Source organism: Malania oleifera, chromosome 9 (genome assembly GCF_029873635.1).
Source record: "Malania oleifera isolate guangnan ecotype guangnan chromosome 9, ASM2987363v1, whole genome shotgun sequence".
Lineage (NCBI taxonomy): Eukaryota > Viridiplantae > Streptophyta > Magnoliopsida > Santalales > Ximeniaceae > Malania > Malania oleifera.
The window spans coordinates 12,532,998-12,553,171 of record NC_080425.1 but is presented as its reverse complement, the minus strand read 5'-3'; the positions used below and the strand labels follow the sequence as shown (position 1 = coordinate 12,553,171).

Sequence of the window (20,174 nt, the reverse complement as noted above, 5' to 3'; positions counted from 1 at the left end):
ACTTAGTTATAGATGATGTAAAAGTTTATCTGATGATATAATAAAATTGTATGTAATCTAGTGGAATGTAGAAATGAATGATTAATGAAATTTCGAGGACAAAATTTTCTAAAGAAGGTAAGAATGTAATGACCTGGAAAATTATAATGGTTAAATAATTAGGAAAATAATAAATGGGATAGATAAATAAAGAATAAGTGAAAAAGGAGAATTTTTGGAAAGAAAACAGCAGAATTCATCGACGAATAACTTGTCCTCATCGATGAGTAGTTTACATAGAATTGTCGACGAAGTTCAGTCCCTCATCGACGAAGTTCAGTCCCTCATCGACGAAGAGATCCCGAGTGAGTGAATTTCATATTTTAAGTTTCTTCAATGATCACACCTTCTCATCGATGAAGTCTACTGTGACTCGTCGACGAAGTCTTTACTGTGACTCGTCGACGAAGTCTGTCTTCTCGTCAATGAGATCACGTGACAACTTCGAGTATAAAAGAGTTTGGGGAAGCTTCCTTGCAAAGAAAACCATTTTCCTCTGTTCTTTCTCTCTCTAAAACGTTTCCTCTCCCTTCTCTCTAAGAATCTGGCCCGAATTCAACCCGAATTGAAAACGCTACAATGTTCTTAGGAGGATTCTGAACACATCTAGCAGAGCGGATTTATAAACTGGGCTTTTCAGGAAACGCTCAAAAGTTGAGGTAAGGGTTAAGATTCTTAGTTTTGGGATTTAAATGCTTATTTGAGGTTTATAGGTTGAGAAAATGCAGAAATAATTGCTTATTTGGAGTTTATCTGATTAAACTAGGATTTTTGAACCAGGGTTCGAGTGAGTGCCACAGACATCATTTAGGGTTCTTGTTGATGTAGTTCAGGAAATGAAGGAGGAAAATATATTAAACCAGTATTTTATGATTTTAAACAAATAAAAAAATGGATAATTTATGTATATGTATGTGTTTTCTTATGGGTTAAAAATACTAACCATTTAAATTATGATTTCTAAGCCTAGGACTGATTTATTAGATATGTATATGTGAAAATGGACTGATGAAAGTGAAAGATTCTTCAGGGTAATTGTGTAAGAAATGAAGGGTATATTTTCGGTATATAAATGATAAATGAGGGTTGACTTAATTTATAGAACATGTTTGAAATATATTGCTAAATTGTGTGGCATGAGTAAAATGGAAATTATATGATGAATTATGATATGTACATTTATGAGATGTTGGGAATACAAAAATGTGATAAAAATATGTGTTGCATATGTATTGTTTGATACGACATAAGATTCACGTGATGTGAACTGTTACAGAAAAAGTATATAAGATGAGATCCATGTAATGTGGACTGTTACAGATGGTATATATATGACATGAGATCCACGCAAGGTGGCCTATACATGAGATCCACACAAGGTGGACTATATTTGGGGAAGCTTCCTTGCGAAGAAAACCATTTCTTTCTCCCTCTAAAACGTTTCCTCTCCCTTCTCTCTAAGAATTCTGCCCGGATTTAGCTCGAATCAAAAAACGAAGGCCACTACAGTGTTCTAAGGAGGATTCTCTACACATCTAGCAGAGCAGATTTCTAAACTGGGTTTTTCGGGAAATGCTCCAATGTTGAGGTAAGGGTTAAGATTCTTAGTTTTGGGATTTAAATGCTTATTTGAGGTTTATAGGTTGAGGAAATGCAGAAATAATAGCTTATTTGGGGTTTATCTGATTAAACTAGGATTTTTGAACCAGGGTTCGGGTGAGCGTCACAGGCATCATTTGGGATTCCTATTGGCGTAGTTCAAGAAAGCAGGTAAGGGGGGAAATATATTAAACCAATATTTTATGATTTTAAACAGATAAAAAAATGGATAATTTATGTATTTGTATGTGTTTTCTTATGGGTTAAAAATACCAACCGTTTAAATTATGATTTCTAAGCCTAGGGTTGATTTATTAGATATGCATATGTGAAAATGGACTGATGAAAGTGAAAGATTCTTTAGGGTAATTGTGTAAGAAATGAAGGGTATATTTTTCGTTATATAAATGATAAATGAGGATTGACTTATTTTATAAAACATGTTTGAAATATATTGCTAAATTGTGTGGCATGAGTAAAATGGAAATTATATGATGGATTATGATATGTACATTTATGAGATGTTGGGAATACTAAAATGTGATAAAAATATGTGTTGCATGTGTATTGTTTGATACGACATAAGATTCACGTGATGTGAAGTGTTATAGAAAAAGTATATGACATGAGATCCATGTAATGTGGACTGTTACAGATGATATATATATGACATGAGATCCACGCAAGGTGGACTATACATGAGATCAACGAAAGGTAGACTATATATGAGATCCACATAGGATGGACTTTATAGGAGATCCACGCAAGGTGGACTTTACATGAGATTTATGTAATGTGAACTATGAAAGTGAACTACATAATATGAACTATTGAGAACATGAAAAGATGTATATACAAAGATAACAGATACAAAGTAAGAATGAATTGTATATTGCAATACATGTATTCATGTTATTATGACATGTTCTTATATGGGCAGGGTAAATTCTTTGCCCAAGGGCTTGTTGAAAAAGGCGAGTGCCTTAATAAGTATCAGATGTAGCAGTAGGCTATATAAAGTATTAGGGTAGAAGGAAATTACTTGTATGGGCAGGTAAATTTCCTTATTCTCGAGAGCCTTTGCTAGTAAACCATTGTATGAACTATGTGAGTACGAGATTACTTCTTCACCTAAGAGCTTACTGAGTAATGTAAGTGCCCTGATATGCTTCAGTTGTGACCATTGGTTGCCTAAAGTATCAGAGTAGAAAGGTGCTACTTGTATGGGTGGGTAATCACCCCTATCCTTCAATAATCACGTGGTTAAAATACCTTGCATGTGTTTGATTAGTGCAGGAAATGATTTCAAAAATTATGTTAATGATTTGCAAATGATGAATAATATGTTATTTACAAACCTCATGTTGGCCACACGCTGATTTAATATATTGTTTCTTCCCTTATTGAGATATGTCTCGCCTGAATGCAAATTTATCTTTTTCAGGACCTCCACTGGAACGAGCTTCACTGGAACGAGCTTAGAGAGCTCGGGACTATAATAGCATTTTTGGGATATAAAAAGAAAAAAAAAAAAAAAAGGTATAAACTTGATGATATTTTTGGGATGTAAATATTTTATGATTTATGTTTCATGTTTTAAGTCTTTTAGGTTGTGAATACTGGAAGTTGTTGGTTATGTTTTTGGAGATATGTATATATATGGATGCAAATGGTTGAATGGATTATTTTAGAATGTAAACAGATGTAGAAAACTTTGGTATATTATTGATAGAGGATTGTAGTTATGTTTTCCACTGCATAATTATTAATGGAATAATAGGTACAGGAAAATGAATGATGTGGCACCTGGGTCCCACAAGGCAGGTTCGGGGAGCCACGAAGCACAGTTAATCAGGTATAACGGACCGAACCGAGTTACGGGTTTGGGGCGTTACAGAATACCGAGGATACTCATGTGTTGGATAGTGAAATTGAAACAGAAAATGAGAAGTAAAGAATAATGGAATTGAAAATGGTTATGTGTGAGTTAATAACATAAATAATTAAGTAAAGTAAAACTCTCCGCCTGAGGGCTTACTGAGTAAGGTGAATACCCTCATAGGTATCAGATGTAGCCATACCCGGCCGCATAACATATTAAGGCAGAGGGAAGCTACTTGTATGAGCTGATAAGCTTCCCTATTCTCGGGAATTTCGCAAGTAAATATGGGTTGTATATGAACAAACTTGAAAAATGGTTTTAAAACTTATAAAAGCTTGTGTTATATCTATATGATTATGAGCATATATATATATATATATATATATATCAGTGTATTTTCTCAGATGAATTGATGATTTGAAAAGAATATGTGTTATAACTGAACTCATATTGCCACACACTGTAAATAATTTATTATGTCTTACTAAGATGTGTCTCACCCGAATTATCTAAACTTTTCAGGAAACAGAGATAGACCAAGGGATAGAGCTTCGAGATAGTGTGGAGCGGATACCCTGATATGCAGGGTGAGTTTGGACTAGGGAGGTGCAATTCCCCTAGGGTTGTATTGTTTTTGGGTATGATAGAAGTGTGTGTATATATGTATGTTCATACTCTGGATATTGTATTCTGAATGGTATGTACATTATGTCTTCTACTGTTAGGCTAATATAAATAAAATGTCTGTTTACCTAGTACCCAATACGGGTCGAGTCATGTGAGTGGTATTAGAGTTGTTAACGTGGTCGGTGTGATGTTTGATGTGTATGATTTAGTTATTATTGATGATTTTAAAAAAATGGTATGAAAAATCGGGGCGTCACAGCTTTAGCATTTTAGCTTAAGTCCGCACAAAGTTGAACACTTCAAGTCAAATTTTTAAGTTGGTAGTCATCATTAGATAGAAGTAAAAAATTAGCCAATTTCATTGATTTAACTACTAGTATTATGTTACTGACACACAACCTATGAGAAAGGGTTTGGCTACCCCTTCAACTTCTACCATTCAGATGATGATGTTAGTCTCATGTAATTTTTCATTGTTATCTGTTATCCATATTCCTCTTATATTATTTCATGTTCTTGAGCTCATTTATGATGATATAATAATTCAACTAATGAAACAAATTGGACTCCAACGTAGCTTACTACTAATTGTTATGAGAATTGTATTTACAACACTTTTCTTGAACTGATTTGTCAATGATGCAAATGAGCTTCAAGGCCTCAAATGGGAAGGTTTGGTATTTTAGGAAGTTTTTCCAATCTTTAATATATTATTTGTACGATTTTTTCCTATCTTTGCAACATTTTATAATACAATTGTATGTAGCTAATAATCTAGTATATTATCTATGGTCTTTTATGATTATCTGATGATTTAATGATTTAAACAGTTTACAAGTATGTGTTGCTTTAATTTAATGATTTGAATTGGATTTTCAATTGACTTTTAAGTGTGGCATTTTATTAATTATTACTTAGTGTTTTCTCTGGATTATTCCCTATTATTTGTCCTCAATTTTTTTGTTTTTGAAGAAATCCTTGATATTATGGTGGTTGAGCAAGGTTCTCTAAATAGTAGATGACTTGTTACACAGTGAGAAACATAGTATATAAGGAAACTGGACTTAGATTGAACCTTGAAGATATAGTTAGCGAACTTGAACAAACTCTTGCTTTAGCTTAATTACTTATGATGACGTACTCCTAGTTCCAAAAATGAATATTTTAACACTAGGAAGCTAAATTCGTCCAACCTCCCCTTTTCCCCTTCCTCTTTCACTTTATTTGAAACTTTGTGAATTTATGTGTGTCATTTGAGATGAATGGGCAAACTATTTGATTCTTAAAAATGAGGTATGACATGGATGATTAGATTCTCAAGGAAGTTCGAATTTGGAGGCAAAATACTAGATTTGAGTGGGTTAGGAAAGGTGATCTCAGTTCTATTTTTTCATAGGTTGGCTAAATTGCTAGAGAAAAGAAGACATGATTGGATTCTAGTTTATAAGTGAGGTTATTAGATCCTAACTTCATCATTAAGGACATTTTATGTTTCTTTAAAAACTAGTATTCGGAGGAAGACTGTTTTACTTCTATGATTGAGTTTAAGGGTTTGGAGGGTAGCTTCATGGTGACCTCTGAGGAAGAGTTGAGGGCAGCTCTGCTACGGATGGTGAGGGACAAAACTCCTTGTCCAAATAACTTCAATATGATTTTTTTCTAGGATTGTTGGGATGTGTTGAGACCATGAGAGGCAAGTTATGAATTTCTTCACAAATTCTTTTTGATTGGTTATTGGCAAGAGCATTAATTACACTTCAATTAAGGTCAAGGATTTTATGCCTAATTAGCTTGAAGATAGTGTGTGTAGGATCACTGTGAGGTCAATGTTTACAAGTTGAATATGGCTTTCAAGTACTTCTATTTCTTAAACTCAAAAACTATTTTTTTATGGGTGGTAAAAAAATTTTGACTATATTTTGGTGCCTAATGAGGTGGTGGAGGATATGCATAAGAAGGATTATGAGTGTCTTCTTTTATGTTGGATTTTGAGAAAGTGTGTTTTCATAATAGTTGGAATTTCTTAGTCAAGGTTTTGGTTAGGAAGGATTTTGATGATAGGTGGAGGTCATGAGGGGTTGCATCTTTAGTACATATAGCATTCAAATATGAAAGAAAGTAAATACATTCTTTCTTAAAAAAATTTCAACAAAAAATATGTCCTAAAGTAAAAAATCTAAAAAAGATTTTCACATAAAAAAATTATTACAAGTAATATGATGAAAATTTAAAAGCTTGACTAAAGTGACATACCCCCATTTTCTCAATAAATTTATCTGACTAGACATATTAAAATGATTTTCTTGATGATTTTTATGAAAAAAATATTTTGAAAATTAATATTGATGTGTTTAATTTCTATACAAGTTCAGTCATACTTTCACTCTTATTTTTATGTTAGTTTTTGTTTAATTTTGTAATTTATTAAGAGTTTCAATTTATTATGGTTATTTTTTGTTTAGGAATAAATAAATTAAACGAGTCATGGGATAAGGAGGAAACTTTTCTTTTTAATTTCAAATTCCCTTCATCAAGAGTCATTTTCAAAACTCAAATTCCTTTCTCAATTTCTTGAAATATTTTTTAGTATTTGAAGCATAACTTTTGCTAAAGAACTCCAACAAGGGCGATCTAGGTATTGACGGAAAGCTAATAAAAAATACCACAACTTTTGTGTTGAAGATTTTTTAATATGATAAGATCTAAATAGATAAAATTACACATCAAGTCGGCGGCATAGAAGGAGGGGATTTAGAGAATCTTGTTTTAGGGTGATATGAAGGGAGGACGACCAGAGTTTTATAAAGGAGGGAGGGATTTGAAGCTAGGAAAAAAGAGGAGGATTTTCTTCACCATTATAGAGGAATTCGAAGATTGGAAAAAGAAGAAGAAGAGAGAGACCGAATTGAAGTTCTTGACGATTGAGATTCTTGGTCTACATACATTTTCCTTTTTAATTCTTTCATCTTCTCTTTGTACAATTTGCATTATGGATTCTAAAATTATTATGGTTTGTTTTGATTCTATTATGAGCTAATTGCTATTGTTAAGGCTATGATGTAACCTCTTTATGATAACTCCGAATCTTATTTTTATGTGATCATAATTTTATCATTCCTTTTAAGTATACATCATTGAGTTTAATGCTTACAATTATCTGGCCAATAGTTAAATGATTTGTTGTCCATGTTAAGTCGAGAGATGATGCATGTAGTTTAGCTTTGTATGATGTATGTCATGTTAGGGATCTAGGAACAATAATCACACACACAAGCAAAACAAACACACAAAATAAGAACACCATATTTACGTGGTTCGGTCTAATCTGACCTATGTCCATAGAGCATACCAAATTTACTATAACTTGGGAGAAAAACAAGAGGAGGAAACATATACTCAACTCAACTCTTCTCACACTTTTCTCTCTCTCACCTTCAGCACTCTTACACTCCTCACTCACTCGCTTCACTATTTTCAAATTCACGTACAATTGCTTCATTATATAGCTATATTGAATGGATAAGAAAAGAAGGGAGTAATTGGGATATTTAATGGGTTATTTTAGCACACAGACATTATCATTCTAGCGCATGAAAGATGGCTCCTCCACGGATTATTTTCATCTACAACTCATCCTCTTCAAGGCCATTTAATTTTCTGTTTCTATTTAATACGTTCCATTTTCTCCATTTCCATTTCAGCTTAACAATCTCCTACTTGGAGATGGAGATACTATCTCAACCAGTACATATATAATGATGTGCCCAAATCTGTCTTCAAGCATGGAGACCAACTGAAATTGAGCACAACTTCAGCTTCTCTGTAGTCACCACCTTTGTTAACATATTTGTCGAAATCCTGCTACCTTGGATTTCTTCCAGTGTTAACACTCCATCCTCTAACAGAGATCTGACGAAATGATAACATAATCCAATGTGATTAGTTCTAAAATGAAATACAGAGTTCTTTTCCAGATGTATCACACTTTGACTGTTGCTGTGCAAAACATTTCTATCATGTTTAATTCCGAACTTTGTCAACAAACCTTGAAGCTAAATCATCTCTTTACTGGCTTTTGTCACTGCTACGTACTTAGCTTCTGTAGTGGATAGGATAACAATCTTCTGTATCAGTGACATCCAACTAACTGTTGTTGTGCCAACAGTGAACACATATCCGGTGGTGCTTCTACGATGATCAATTTCACCAGTGAAATCGGCATCAACGTATCCTTGAATTTTCAAATCTCCTTTGCCGAAACATAGACACTTATCAATAGTGTCACGTAGATATCTCAAGATCCACTTCACTGCTTCCCAGTGAGTCTTTCCTGCATTTGACATGAACCAATTGACAGCTCCCACTGCTTGACCAATGTTTGGTCTAGTACCAACCATGACGTACATGAGACTTCCAATGGTTGAGCCGTAAGGTACCTTAGCCATGAAGTTCTTCTCTTCATCTATCTGGGGAGCCTAATCCTTAGAGAGAAGGAAGTGACCATCCAATGGTATTTACTACTTTGGCAATGCTCATGTTGAATTTTTGCAAAACACAGCTAATATACTTTAACTGAGATAACCGCAAAGTTCCCTATTGCTTATCTCTGGAGATTTTCATCCCAAGTATCTGCTTGGCTAAACCCAAGTCCTTCATGTCAAACTCCTCTGATATTTGCTGCTTCAATTTCCTGATCTTTTCTATATCTAGTCCTACGACTAACATGTCATCGACATATAACAATAGAATGATATAGCTAGACTGATACTCTTGAAGTAGCAACAGTGATCGGCATTACACTTTTGAAAATCTTTTCTGCGCATAAAACTGTCAAATTTTTTGTACCATTGCTTGGGAGCTTGTTTGAGACCGTACAAGCTCTTCTTCAATCTACACACAAAATCCTCCTTACCTTTTACTGAGAATCCTTTTGGTTGTTGCATATAAATCTCCTCATCAAGATCACCGTGAAGAAATGTTGTCTTCACATCCAATTGCTCGAGAAGTAGGCCCTCCAAGGCAACAATGCTTAAGACTGATTTGATGGTGGTTAACTTCACAACTAGTGTAAAGATTTCAGTCTAGTCAATTCCTTCCTTCTACTTGAAGCCTTTGACTACCAATCGGGCTTTGTACCTCCTAGATCCATCATGCTCTTCTTTGATATCGTACACCCACTTGTTATGAAGAGCCTTCTTACCTGTGGGCAACTTAGCTAGTTCCCATGTTTTGTTGGAGTTGAGGGACTGTTGGCCTTACAAGGCTTAAAATCTTGTTATCTTATTTTGATACTAACAAACAAGTGAAATTTAATGTGATTGTGTAAGTAATGATATTTCAGGGCTCATATATGATAAAGTAAGGTCAAAATGCTCACAAGGATCAAATGAAGCTTATATGAGTCAAAGTATGGATTTAAAGATGATATATTAAACCTTGAAGATTATGAGGACATGAATGAGTTGTTGAAAGCTAAGGAATATTAAAGTCAAAAGAACCAAAGAAAGGCAAAGTGAGAAAGCTCAAAGAATAGGGAAGCTTGAAGAAAAGATGAACTCAATCCAAGGACAAAGCATGAAGACTCAAGAACCTAGATTGTTAGTGTCTTGGAAGTCTCATGTAAGTGCTTTAATGTTTAAAATATCGTTTGAAATATTATGAAGCTCTTAGGTTAACTTCTTGGACCTAGATACCTTTTAAAATACTTTGAAAATATTTGTATAAGGTCAAAAATTATTTTAAAAGGGTTAGAATCATTTTTGGAATGAAAAGCACCAAAAAGAGTTTTTCCAAATGCTATCAGTTTTTATACATTCGCATTGAGGTAAATTTTTCTCTATCAAAAACTCCTTATTTTAAAATATGTTCAACATGAAAGTTTTAGTATTTTCTCTTAGATTTCTTTTGACACTAATAACACCTAATTTTTAGTTATACAAAAAAATTTATAGCCAAAACACTGAAACGGGGTCAAAGCTGTCAGGCAACTGAACATTGTTCACGACAGAACTTCAGGCACCTAAATAGCAGACAGAATAACCTCAGGTGACTGACCATGTGAGTTTAGGCACCTGAACCTGTACTAACTTTGAAAATTACAGTCTTATAAAACTTCAGACGTCTGAACCCTCTCTTCAGACATCTGAACTTTGTTCAACGAGAAAATTTTTAAATTCTAATATTTTAAAATATAGCCGTTTTGAGCTCCAAATTTTCTAACAACTTCGGAAACTCTCTAAAGAAACTTTAGCAACATGGAAACAAGTTTGAAAGCCTATAAATACATGGTTTTGCAAATCAAAATATATCCAAGAATTGAAAAATCTATTTTGAGAAGCTGAAAGCACTCTTGTTCTTACAAGTTCTCTTGCTCACTCATTGCAAAACTCTTTTTCTAAGATATTCTGAAGTGCTAATCCTTCCTTCTCTGAATTCCTACTGTTAATCCTCATCTAAGAAAAATATTGGTGAATTCTACACTTAAGCTTCATTGTATTTCATATTGATATTTTACATTGAAGTATATAGTGCTGAAATTGTACTAACTTGCTCTTTGAGAGAGTATACTTGTACGCAGATCTTATCTTGTATTTCTTGTAGTTCTTTGAAGTTCCAAGGATTGTTTGGATCGTTGGCTAAGCAAGGGGATATTGCTTAGAGAGGCAGGCTCTAGCCTAAAGGAGTGACTGAACGAGGGGACATCGTTTGGAGAGGCAGACTCTAGCCTAAGTGAAGGAGTGTTTGAGCGTGAGGTATCGCTTGTAATCAGGTTTTGTTCCACCTATCAACAGAATAGGTTTAGTGAATCCTTTGGTGGTTTTCCAAAGGCGAGGGCTTAGGCTAGGTATAAGCCGAACCTCGTAAAAATCTCCGTCTCTCTCTCTCTCTCTCTTTCCATATTCTTTATTTTCAGTGCATATTTAAATTGCGTGGATGATTTAAATTTGAAAATCATATAAACTACGTATATTTGGAAATCAAACAAACTTAAGGTTTAATTTTGATTTGGGTTGCGAAAACTGAAAGGGAGTATGTTGGTTACACCATATCTTGCGGAAACCTTACGAGAGTACGTTACTTGGTTAACATCCCAAAGATAAATTTACCAAGAGTTTATTTGAGTTCTAAATATTTGGAAAGAGTGATTTGATTCATCTATACAGGGTTTTACATCAGCAAGCATAAATTCTCATTCACTACAGAGCTTGGTTCAAATTTGGCTAAAATAAACAAACAACCATCTTGAGGTTTTATATTACATAAGTGCTGTGTATTTGCTTGTTTGTTTACTTTCTAATTATAGTTGATTGGTTTGGTTGAATGATTGGATGTTTGTATGGTTAAGAATTAAATAAAGAAACTAAGTTCTTGAGTGCTTAACAAATTAAACAAATAAGTCACAAATTGGTTAAAAGAAATAAAATAAGTTTAAGAATTCTAAAAAGAAATTAAAAGAAAATTTTAAAAGCCAATTCACCCCCCCTCTTGGGAAGCTATTCCTAATTTTAGGGACTTTATCTCGTCCTTCATTGCAAGCTCCCACTTGCTCAAATCTCCCGCCTGACATGCTTCATCATAGCATTCGGGTTCTCCTCCATCTGTAAGAAGTAAATAATTTAAATAGCTCTTATTTGGTACATGCTGCCAAGAAGATCTCCTAAGCTCCGGAGCTAGAGTAGGAGGAGGTGGTGTGACAATCTGCTCCACACGTTCCTTCGCCTGAGGAATCTCGGCGTTTTGCTGTTGTGTCTCCTCTGCTTGAAGATTCTCAGTGTGTTGTGTCCCAACACCTTCTAGGACATCATCCAAGTCTACATAGGTTGTTTCATTCTGAACTGGTTCTGCGAGTTCTGTTGGTTCTGTTATGTGTCTGTCTTTGTACATCACCTTTTCATTAAAGACTACATCTCTGCTTCTGATCACCTTCTTATTTTCATCATCCCAAATGTGATACCCATACTCATCTTCACCATAACCGATGAATGTGCATTTTCGGGAATTTGGATCAAGCTTGTTTATGACATGATCATTAACATGCACATATGCTACACAATCAAAAACTTTCAAATGTTAAAGTCTCACCTCTTTTCCGCTCCATGCGTCTTCTAGTAGACTGTAGTCCAACGGTACTGATGGACTCCTATTAATCAAGTATGCTGTTGTGTTGATTGCTTCTGCCCAGAACTGCTTTTGTAACACCCTAAAAATTTTTCTATATTTTTTTTTTCATATATTAAACTCTGATACCATCAACTATAAACAAAGTTAACCCAGACCCAAAGTGGAGTACCAGGGATATACCTATTTATAAACACATATCAACTATGCAGCGGCAAACATGATATACCCAAACCTTATATACAATACCAGAGTTCTACTGTATCCATAAATACACATATACATCCCCAAAAAGAACCATAAATATCCTAGGGACACACAAAATCCATACTCTAGCTCAACACTTACCCTGCAGTTAGGGCAGTGCTAAAGTCCCCTCTATCTCGAAGTTCACTCCACACATCGGTCTGGATTTCCTAAAATGTTTGACTTTTGGGATGAGACACCTCTCAATAAGATGGGGTAAGTTATTACCAGTGTGTGGCAAATGAGTTTTACATAAATAACATACCTATTAATTAAATTGTAACTGGGATAGTAATTGAATATAAATACATATCTTTATTTACACCTTTGCCATTTAAAATACAAACTTTCTATTTAATCATACTTTTAACTGTAATACATAGTTCCCGTTTTCTATAAATATGGTTATATATATATATAACTATGAAAACTTCCTTGGATGGATAACTGTAATCATGAATTAACCCTACATGATCGGTTTGTGCGGCCCGTGGGCTGGACTTAACCATGGCTGGCCTACGAGGTTAAGTTAAACTATAAATCGTCTGTAGTATGATTGACCTGCTCAACCTGGTCCGGACTGCCAAGGAGCTTCTCTATTCTCCTCTGAGGCATAATCAATTGTCAACACCACACTCTATCTGAGATGCGTGGTTGCACTATCTATATTGTATTATCTATGGTACCGTGCTCTGTGTTCTGTTCTAGTCCATCAGGGTTCTAATACTGTATAATACTATTACTGTACATTACTGTTTTACTATGATTTTGTATAAACTGTATTACTATGATTTTGTATAAACTGTATTACCATGATTCTATAGTAACTGAAATATCATGGTTTTGTAATAAATGTAATATCATGGTTCTGTGTAACTATAATATCATGGTTCTATAAAACTATAATATCATGGTTCTGTAAAACTATAACATCATGGTTCTGTAAAAGATGTATAAAATTCTATATTAAATTATGTACTAAAGCTAGTATTTCTCATGCCACACAATTAAGTAATGCTCATAATACTATATTCTATATGAGAAAAATTGTATTTTACTACTATATGGAAAAATTATATTTTCTGTTGTCTGGAAATAGTATATATCATCTATAGGTTTTTCTTGTAATTCAAATTTCTGAATTTTCCCAATTATACATATCATATAAAAAAATTATAAATTTTCATGCCCATAATTTCATATCCTGTAATATCCAGAAAATCATACACCGCTATCTCATTATCTTATACTATACTTTAACGAGTAAAATTTCTAAAATGAACTAGTATAACTTATCCCCTTACCTGATTCTTGAGGAAACAAACGTAGGGATCCTAAATTTGTGCCTGTGGCATTCGCACAAAACCTTGTATTCCAAAATCCCCAATTTATCAGCTCAAACCCCGAATGCATACCATCCTACTATTCCTAAGTCCTCATAATCTCAATAACTATTTAAACTTAAAAATAACTCCCTTACCCTAGTTTTGGAGTGGTTCCTGAAAAGCCTAAACTGCAAATCTGCTCCGGTTAACTTGTAGAGAATCATCTCTAGAACCTTGTGGTGATGTTTGATCATCGAATCAAGCTAAAATTGAGCCAAAATTGAAGAGAGAGAAAGAAAAAGAGAGAGAGAGAGAGAGAGAGAGAGAGAGAGAGAGAGAGGAGAGAGAGAGAGAGAGAGCTAAGGCCAAAACCCTAGAGAGAGAGTGAGGAGAAAGTAATTTTTTCAGGAAAAATGACTTAAAGCCTATTTATATGCTATTGCTCCACATGTACTCGTTGACGAGAGCAGAAAATTCATCGACGAGTCAAAGAAGGACACTCATCGATGAGAACAATGGATTCATCGACGAGCCTTTAAATATGAGATTTCCTGACTCTCGGGATCTCCTCGTTGACAAGCACGAGGCACTCATCGACGAGTCCCTGTTGTGTTACCCATTTAAATTTTCTTCCTTCTTCTTTTCTTTTATTATTTTCATTGTTATTACTTTTTTGGGTCTCTACATCCTCCCCTCCTTATAAAAATTTCGTCCTCAAAATTTGCTATCCAGTACTTTTATTCTCCTTTAAAAGAAACCATCGAAATTTTATAAATCACCCTCACTTATGGCAGAGGAATACAGTGGTTACCTTTACGGTTCTAGGAGATTACAATAACCAAACCAAAATTCCCCCAAAACCACCAAACATAAAAAATTTTACATACAACTAATTAACCTACACAAAAATCTACTTACATACCATGAATTCTTACCTGAACTATTACCTTTTCTTTTCTAACTAATGTTGGGCCCACTAAATAGATGCAGGTACTTCTGTCGCATTTCCTCTTCTAATTCCCACAAAGCCTCCTCAACTGCATGGTTCCTCCGAAGTACCTTTACCAGTGGGATTTTCTTTGTGCGTAATTCCTGTTTTTTATGATCTAAAATCTGAATGGGTACTTCATCGTAGGATAAGGTACCACCTAACTCCAGTGCCTCATAACTAATCACGTGGGAGGGATCTGAAACATACTTCTTCAACATAGATACATGGAATACGTCGTGGGTTCTGGATAAAATCGGTGGAAAAGCTAACCTGTAGGCAACTGGAACCACTCTCTCAAGTATCTCGAATGGTCCAATGTACCAATGGCTCATCTTGCCCTATTTCCCAAATCTCATTGCCCCCTTCATCGATGCAACTTTCAAAAATACATGTTCCCCTCCATCAAACTCTAACTCTCGCGAGTGAGTATAACTTTTCTACTGACTCTGAGCTGCTTAGATTATGTCTCTAATGAGTCTGATCTTCTCTAAAGTTTAATAAACCATCTCTGGCCCCAAAACCTACCTCTCATCAGTTTCATCTCAATATAATGGAGATCGGCACCTCTGACCATACAACGCCTCATACAGTGTCATCCCAATGCTAGCTTGGTAGCTATTATTATAAGCAAATTTGACTAGTGGTATGTACTGGATCCATCTACCACCAAAGTCTAATACATAGGCTCGCAGCATATCCTCCAGTATCTGAATCATCCTCTCCGTCTGTCCATCGATCTAAGGATGAAAGGCTGTGTTGAACATCTGCTATGTACCTATGGCTCTCGGCAAACTTTTCCAAAACTATGATGTGGACCGTGGGTCTCAATATGAAAAAATGGACACTGGCATGCCATACAGTTTAACTATATCCTATATGTATAATTCTATCAATCTACTCATGGAGTAGTTAACTCTGATTGGAAGGAAATGAACATTTTTTGTCAATCTATCAACGACTACAAAGATGGCGTCCTGTCCATGCAGTGTCAGCGGTAACCTCGATACGAAGTCCATAGAAATATGCTCCCACTTCCATTCAAGAATGTGAAGTGGTTGCAATGGCCCTGTCGATCTCTAATGCTTAGCGTTTACTTACTGACATGTCAAACACTGCTCTATGTATTCTGCAATTTCTCTTTTCATATTGCTCCACTAGAAGGATAACTACATATCCTTGTACATTTTTGTACTTCCTGGATATATTGTATACAGGGAACGGTGCGCCTCTTTTAAGATGATCTTTTTAATTCCGACATCATTGGGTACGCACAACCTGCTACGGAACCTCAGAGTTCCATCATCAGATATATTGAAATCAGCTCCCTGTTCGCTCTGCACTTTATCTCTCATTTTTACTAATTCTATGTCATGCAATTAAGCGGTCTTATTTTTCTCTAGTAGCATCGGCTAAAGTACCATATTGGCAACAATTGTCTGGTGATCACCCTTTACAAGCTCTACCCCAAGTCTTTCCAAATCCATTCTGATATGATGCTGCACCACCACTGCTGACATTGAGGCACTCCTTGATTTTCAACTCAAGGCATCAGCTACCATATTTGCTTTCCCTTGATGGTAACTAATAATACAGTCGTAATCTTTAATTAACTCCAGTCGTCTCCTCTGCCTCATATTCAACTCCTTCTATGTGAAGAAATACTTCAAACTTTTATGATTAATAAAGATCTCACATTTCCCACCATACAAATAATGCCTCTAGATCTTTAGTGTGTATACCATTGCAGCCAACTCCAAATCATGCGTCGGGTAATTATTTTCATATTCTTTAAGTTGCCGAGAAGCATATGCAATGACCTTCCTTTGTTGTATTAAAACATATCTAAGTCCCTTCTGTGACGCATCACTGTATATCACAAATCCACCATCTTATGATGGAGTAGACAAAATCGGTGCAATGACAAGTCGCTGCTTCAACTCCTGAAAGCTCTGCTCACAATCATTGGTCCACTCAAACTTCACATTTCCTCGTGAGTCGTGTTAGAGGACCCGATAATCCGAAAAATCCTTCCACAAACCACCGATTTTATCTCGCTAGACCTAAGAAACTCCTAATCTCCTGAACATTCCTTGGTCTCACCTAATTCACTATCGCTTCTATCTTGCTTGGATCTACCAAAATACCATCTCTAGAGATCACATGTCCAAGGAATGTAACTTCCTTCAGCTAGAATTCACATTTCTTGAACTTATCGTACAACTTATTTTCTCTCAACACCTGTAGCACCATCCTCAAATGATCTTTATGCTCCTCATAATTCTTTGAATAGACCAAAATATCATCAATGAAAATCACAACAAACTAGTCCAAGTATTGGTGGAACACCCTATTCATCATGTCCATAAACGCCGTCGGAGCATTAGTCAATTCGAAAGGCATAACCAAGAACTCATAATGGTCATACCTAATTCAAAAAGCTGTCTTCGGAACATCCTCTGCTTTAATTTTTACCTGATGATATCCTCACCGAAGATCAATCTTGGAGTAGACCTGGGTTCCCTTGAGCTGATCAAACAAGTCATCAATATGAGGAAGAGGATACTTATTCTTAACTGTTACTTTATTTATCTCTCTATAGTCGATACACATCCTCATTGTCCCGTCTTTTCTTCACAAATAGAACTGGCGCTCCCCAGGACAATACACTAGGTCTGATAAATCCCTTATCTAATAATTCTTACAACTGGTCTTTCAATTCTTTTAATTCCGATGGAGCCATTCTGTAGGGAGTTTTAGAAATTGGTGTCATCCCTAGAAGCAAATCAACGACAAATTCAATCTCACGGTCAGGAGGTAATCCAAGTAGCTCCTCTAGAAAAACATTTGAAAATTCCCTAACTACCAGAATATCAGTAAGTTTCAATTCTCCCTCTGGCATTTCCTTAATACAAGCTATATACTCCTAGCAGTCGTCCAGGAGTAGCCTCCTCACCTGAATAGCTGACACTAACCGTGGTGAGGCTCGCACACATGACCCCACAAATCTGAACTCCTATTTTCTAGGAGGTCTGAATACCACCTCTTTCTTATGATAATTGATACTGGCGTAATTAGCAGCTAGCCAGTCTATACCTAAAATCATGTCAAGCACCTGCATATCTAATACTACTAGATCGACTGGTAACACTCTTCCCTGAATATCTACTAGATAACCTTTAAGCACTCTTCTACACCTCATTATTGATCTTGTTAATGTGACTACTGCTAATTTGATATCTAACAACTGAGTTTCTATCCCACATAACTTGATGTACCCAAGCGATACAAAAGAGTGCATGACCCCTAAATCAAATGAAACAATAGCATTATATGACAAACAGTAATAATACATGTCGTGTGTCGTCTCAGCATCTCTCAGTGTCAAAGCATAGACCTGCACCGGGGCGGGATTCCTCTGTTGATTCCCTCGGGGTGCTTGATTGTTTCCTCGGAACGGTCTAGGAGCTGGTGGCTAGTGCATTGTTCAATGGCCCATGACATGCTAGGGCGATGTGTCCAAGTCTCCCACACCAATAATAAACATTCTCTCCCACACAGTATTCTCCCACGTGCCTCCTGCCGCATCTAGGACATATAGGATAAGTTTGCTCGCCCTGATACCCACAGTTCCCCTTCACTTGCCTCTCACCTCCACCGTACCGGTCTCCCTTCTATGGACTCCGATTGGTACCTGCCTGAAACCCAGGAGGCGTGGGCCTCTTTCTTTGGTTCTATATCCCAGCACCCCTCTGCCTGCTTACCTCTGCTACAGCGGCCCTGTCTACCAATTTTGAGAAATCATGCTCCTTTAAAACTTCCACATGTTCATAAATTTTTTGCCTCAGGCCTCTCTCAAACTTTCTTGCCTTCCTAACCTCGTTAGGTACAATGTATGAGGCAAAGCGCAACAACTTAATAAACTTTGTTGCGTACTACTGAACCGTCAGATGCCCCTGGGTCAAATTCAGGAATTCCTCCACTTTGGCTTCTTTGATGGTGGTGGGAAAGTATTGGTCAAAGAAAAATTCTTTAAATCGGCTCCAAGTCATGGCTACTATACCGACCTCTACTCCTCGAGCAATTTCACAACTGTCCACCACCTCTCAGCCTCACCCGTTAACCTGTATGTGGCATAAAAGACCCTCTGTTCATCAGTGCAGTGCAACATCGTCAGTATTTTCTCAATTTTTAGTGTCCAATTTTCAGCAACTATGGGGTCGGCTCCCCTTGAGAATGCTGGAGGGTTCATACCAGTAAACTGCTGGATCGTGCAGCCTTGATCAGTTAATGGGCGATCCTGTTCTTTGGTATTCCATGCTATTTCGGCCATAACTTGTTGTGCTACACTACGCAACACCTGATCTGAGTCACTAGCCCCTATACTAGAAGGCCCTGCATCACTTCCTCCTCTAGCATTTGTATTGCTATTAACCGGATCCATCCTGCAAATAAAATGAACATAATTTGAGAATCCTAACTTCATAGTACAACCATTACATTAATCTAACTAAGAACCATCAATCAACTAGTTTAAGGTTCAGAATTACCATTCAGAAACAAAAACCGACAATAGTTTACCATGACTTTCCTAAAATTGTCATCCTAGGAAAATCACAGAAACCACCCCGAAGTTTCTGCTTCCAAACTATGAGACAAAACCCTAAATTCTCATCTTAATCCTTCACATTTACTTTACCAAAATCCCAGCCCATCCACTTCCTACCCTTATAAAAATCCATTCCTATACTCTGGTATTGTTTTTCGTTATACACTATAGTCTATAAAACCTAACAACCTTGGTTCTGATACCACAATGTAACGTCCCGAAAATTCTGCTATATATATATATATATATATATATATATATATTTTCATATATAAGACTCTGATACCATAAACTATAAACAAAGTCAACCCGGACCCAAAGTGGGGTACCGGGGATATACTTGTTTATAAACATATATCAACTATGTACCGGAAAACATGATATACCCTAACCTTATATACAATACTAGAGTTCTACTGTATCCATAAATACACATATACATCCCCAAAAAGAAACATAAATATCCTAGGGACACACAAAATCCATACCCTAGCTTAACACTTACCCTGCAGTTAAGGCAATGCTAAAGTTCCCTCTATCTCAGAGCTCACTCCACACGTCAGTCTGAATTTCCTGAAATGTTTGAATTCTGGGGTGAGACACCTTTCAGTAAGATGGGGTAAGTTATTACTAGTGTATGGCAAATGAGTTTTACATAAATAACATAACTATTAATTAAATTGTAACTGAGATAGTAATTGAATATAAATACATATCTTTATTTACACCTTTACTATTTAA

General features: G+C 35.8%; 1 protein-coding gene across 1 annotated transcript; it reads right to left on the bottom strand.

Annotated features, from left to right (window-relative positions):
- Positions 1–14,793: 14,793 nt before the first annotated feature.
- LOC131163364 (uncharacterized) lies at positions 14,794–16,344 on the bottom strand. The gene is made up of 3 exons (XM_058119960.1): positions 16,246–16,344; positions 16,103–16,161; positions 14,794–15,070 (listed from the first exon to the last, which is right to left on the bottom strand). The coding sequence occupies exons 1-3, from the start codon at positions 16,342–16,344 to the stop codon at positions 14,794–14,796; spliced, it is 435 nt and encodes a 144-aa protein (XP_057975943.1).
- Between the last annotated feature and the right edge of the window lie 3,830 nt (positions 16,345–20,174).

Coding starts and splice junctions, on each gene's coding strand:
- LOC131163364 (XM_058119960.1), bottom strand. CDS start 16,344: ATGTCAGCAGTGGTGGTGCAGCATCATATCAGAATGGATTTGGAAAGA. Junction 16,162..16,245: donor AGACAATTGTTGCCAATATG/GTACTTTAGCCG, acceptor GATAAAGTGCAG/AGCGAACAGGGAGCTGATTT. Junction 15,071..16,102: donor ACTCTGAGGTTCCGTAGCAG/GTTGTGCGTACC, acceptor GATTTTATCCAG/AACCCACGACGTATTCCATG.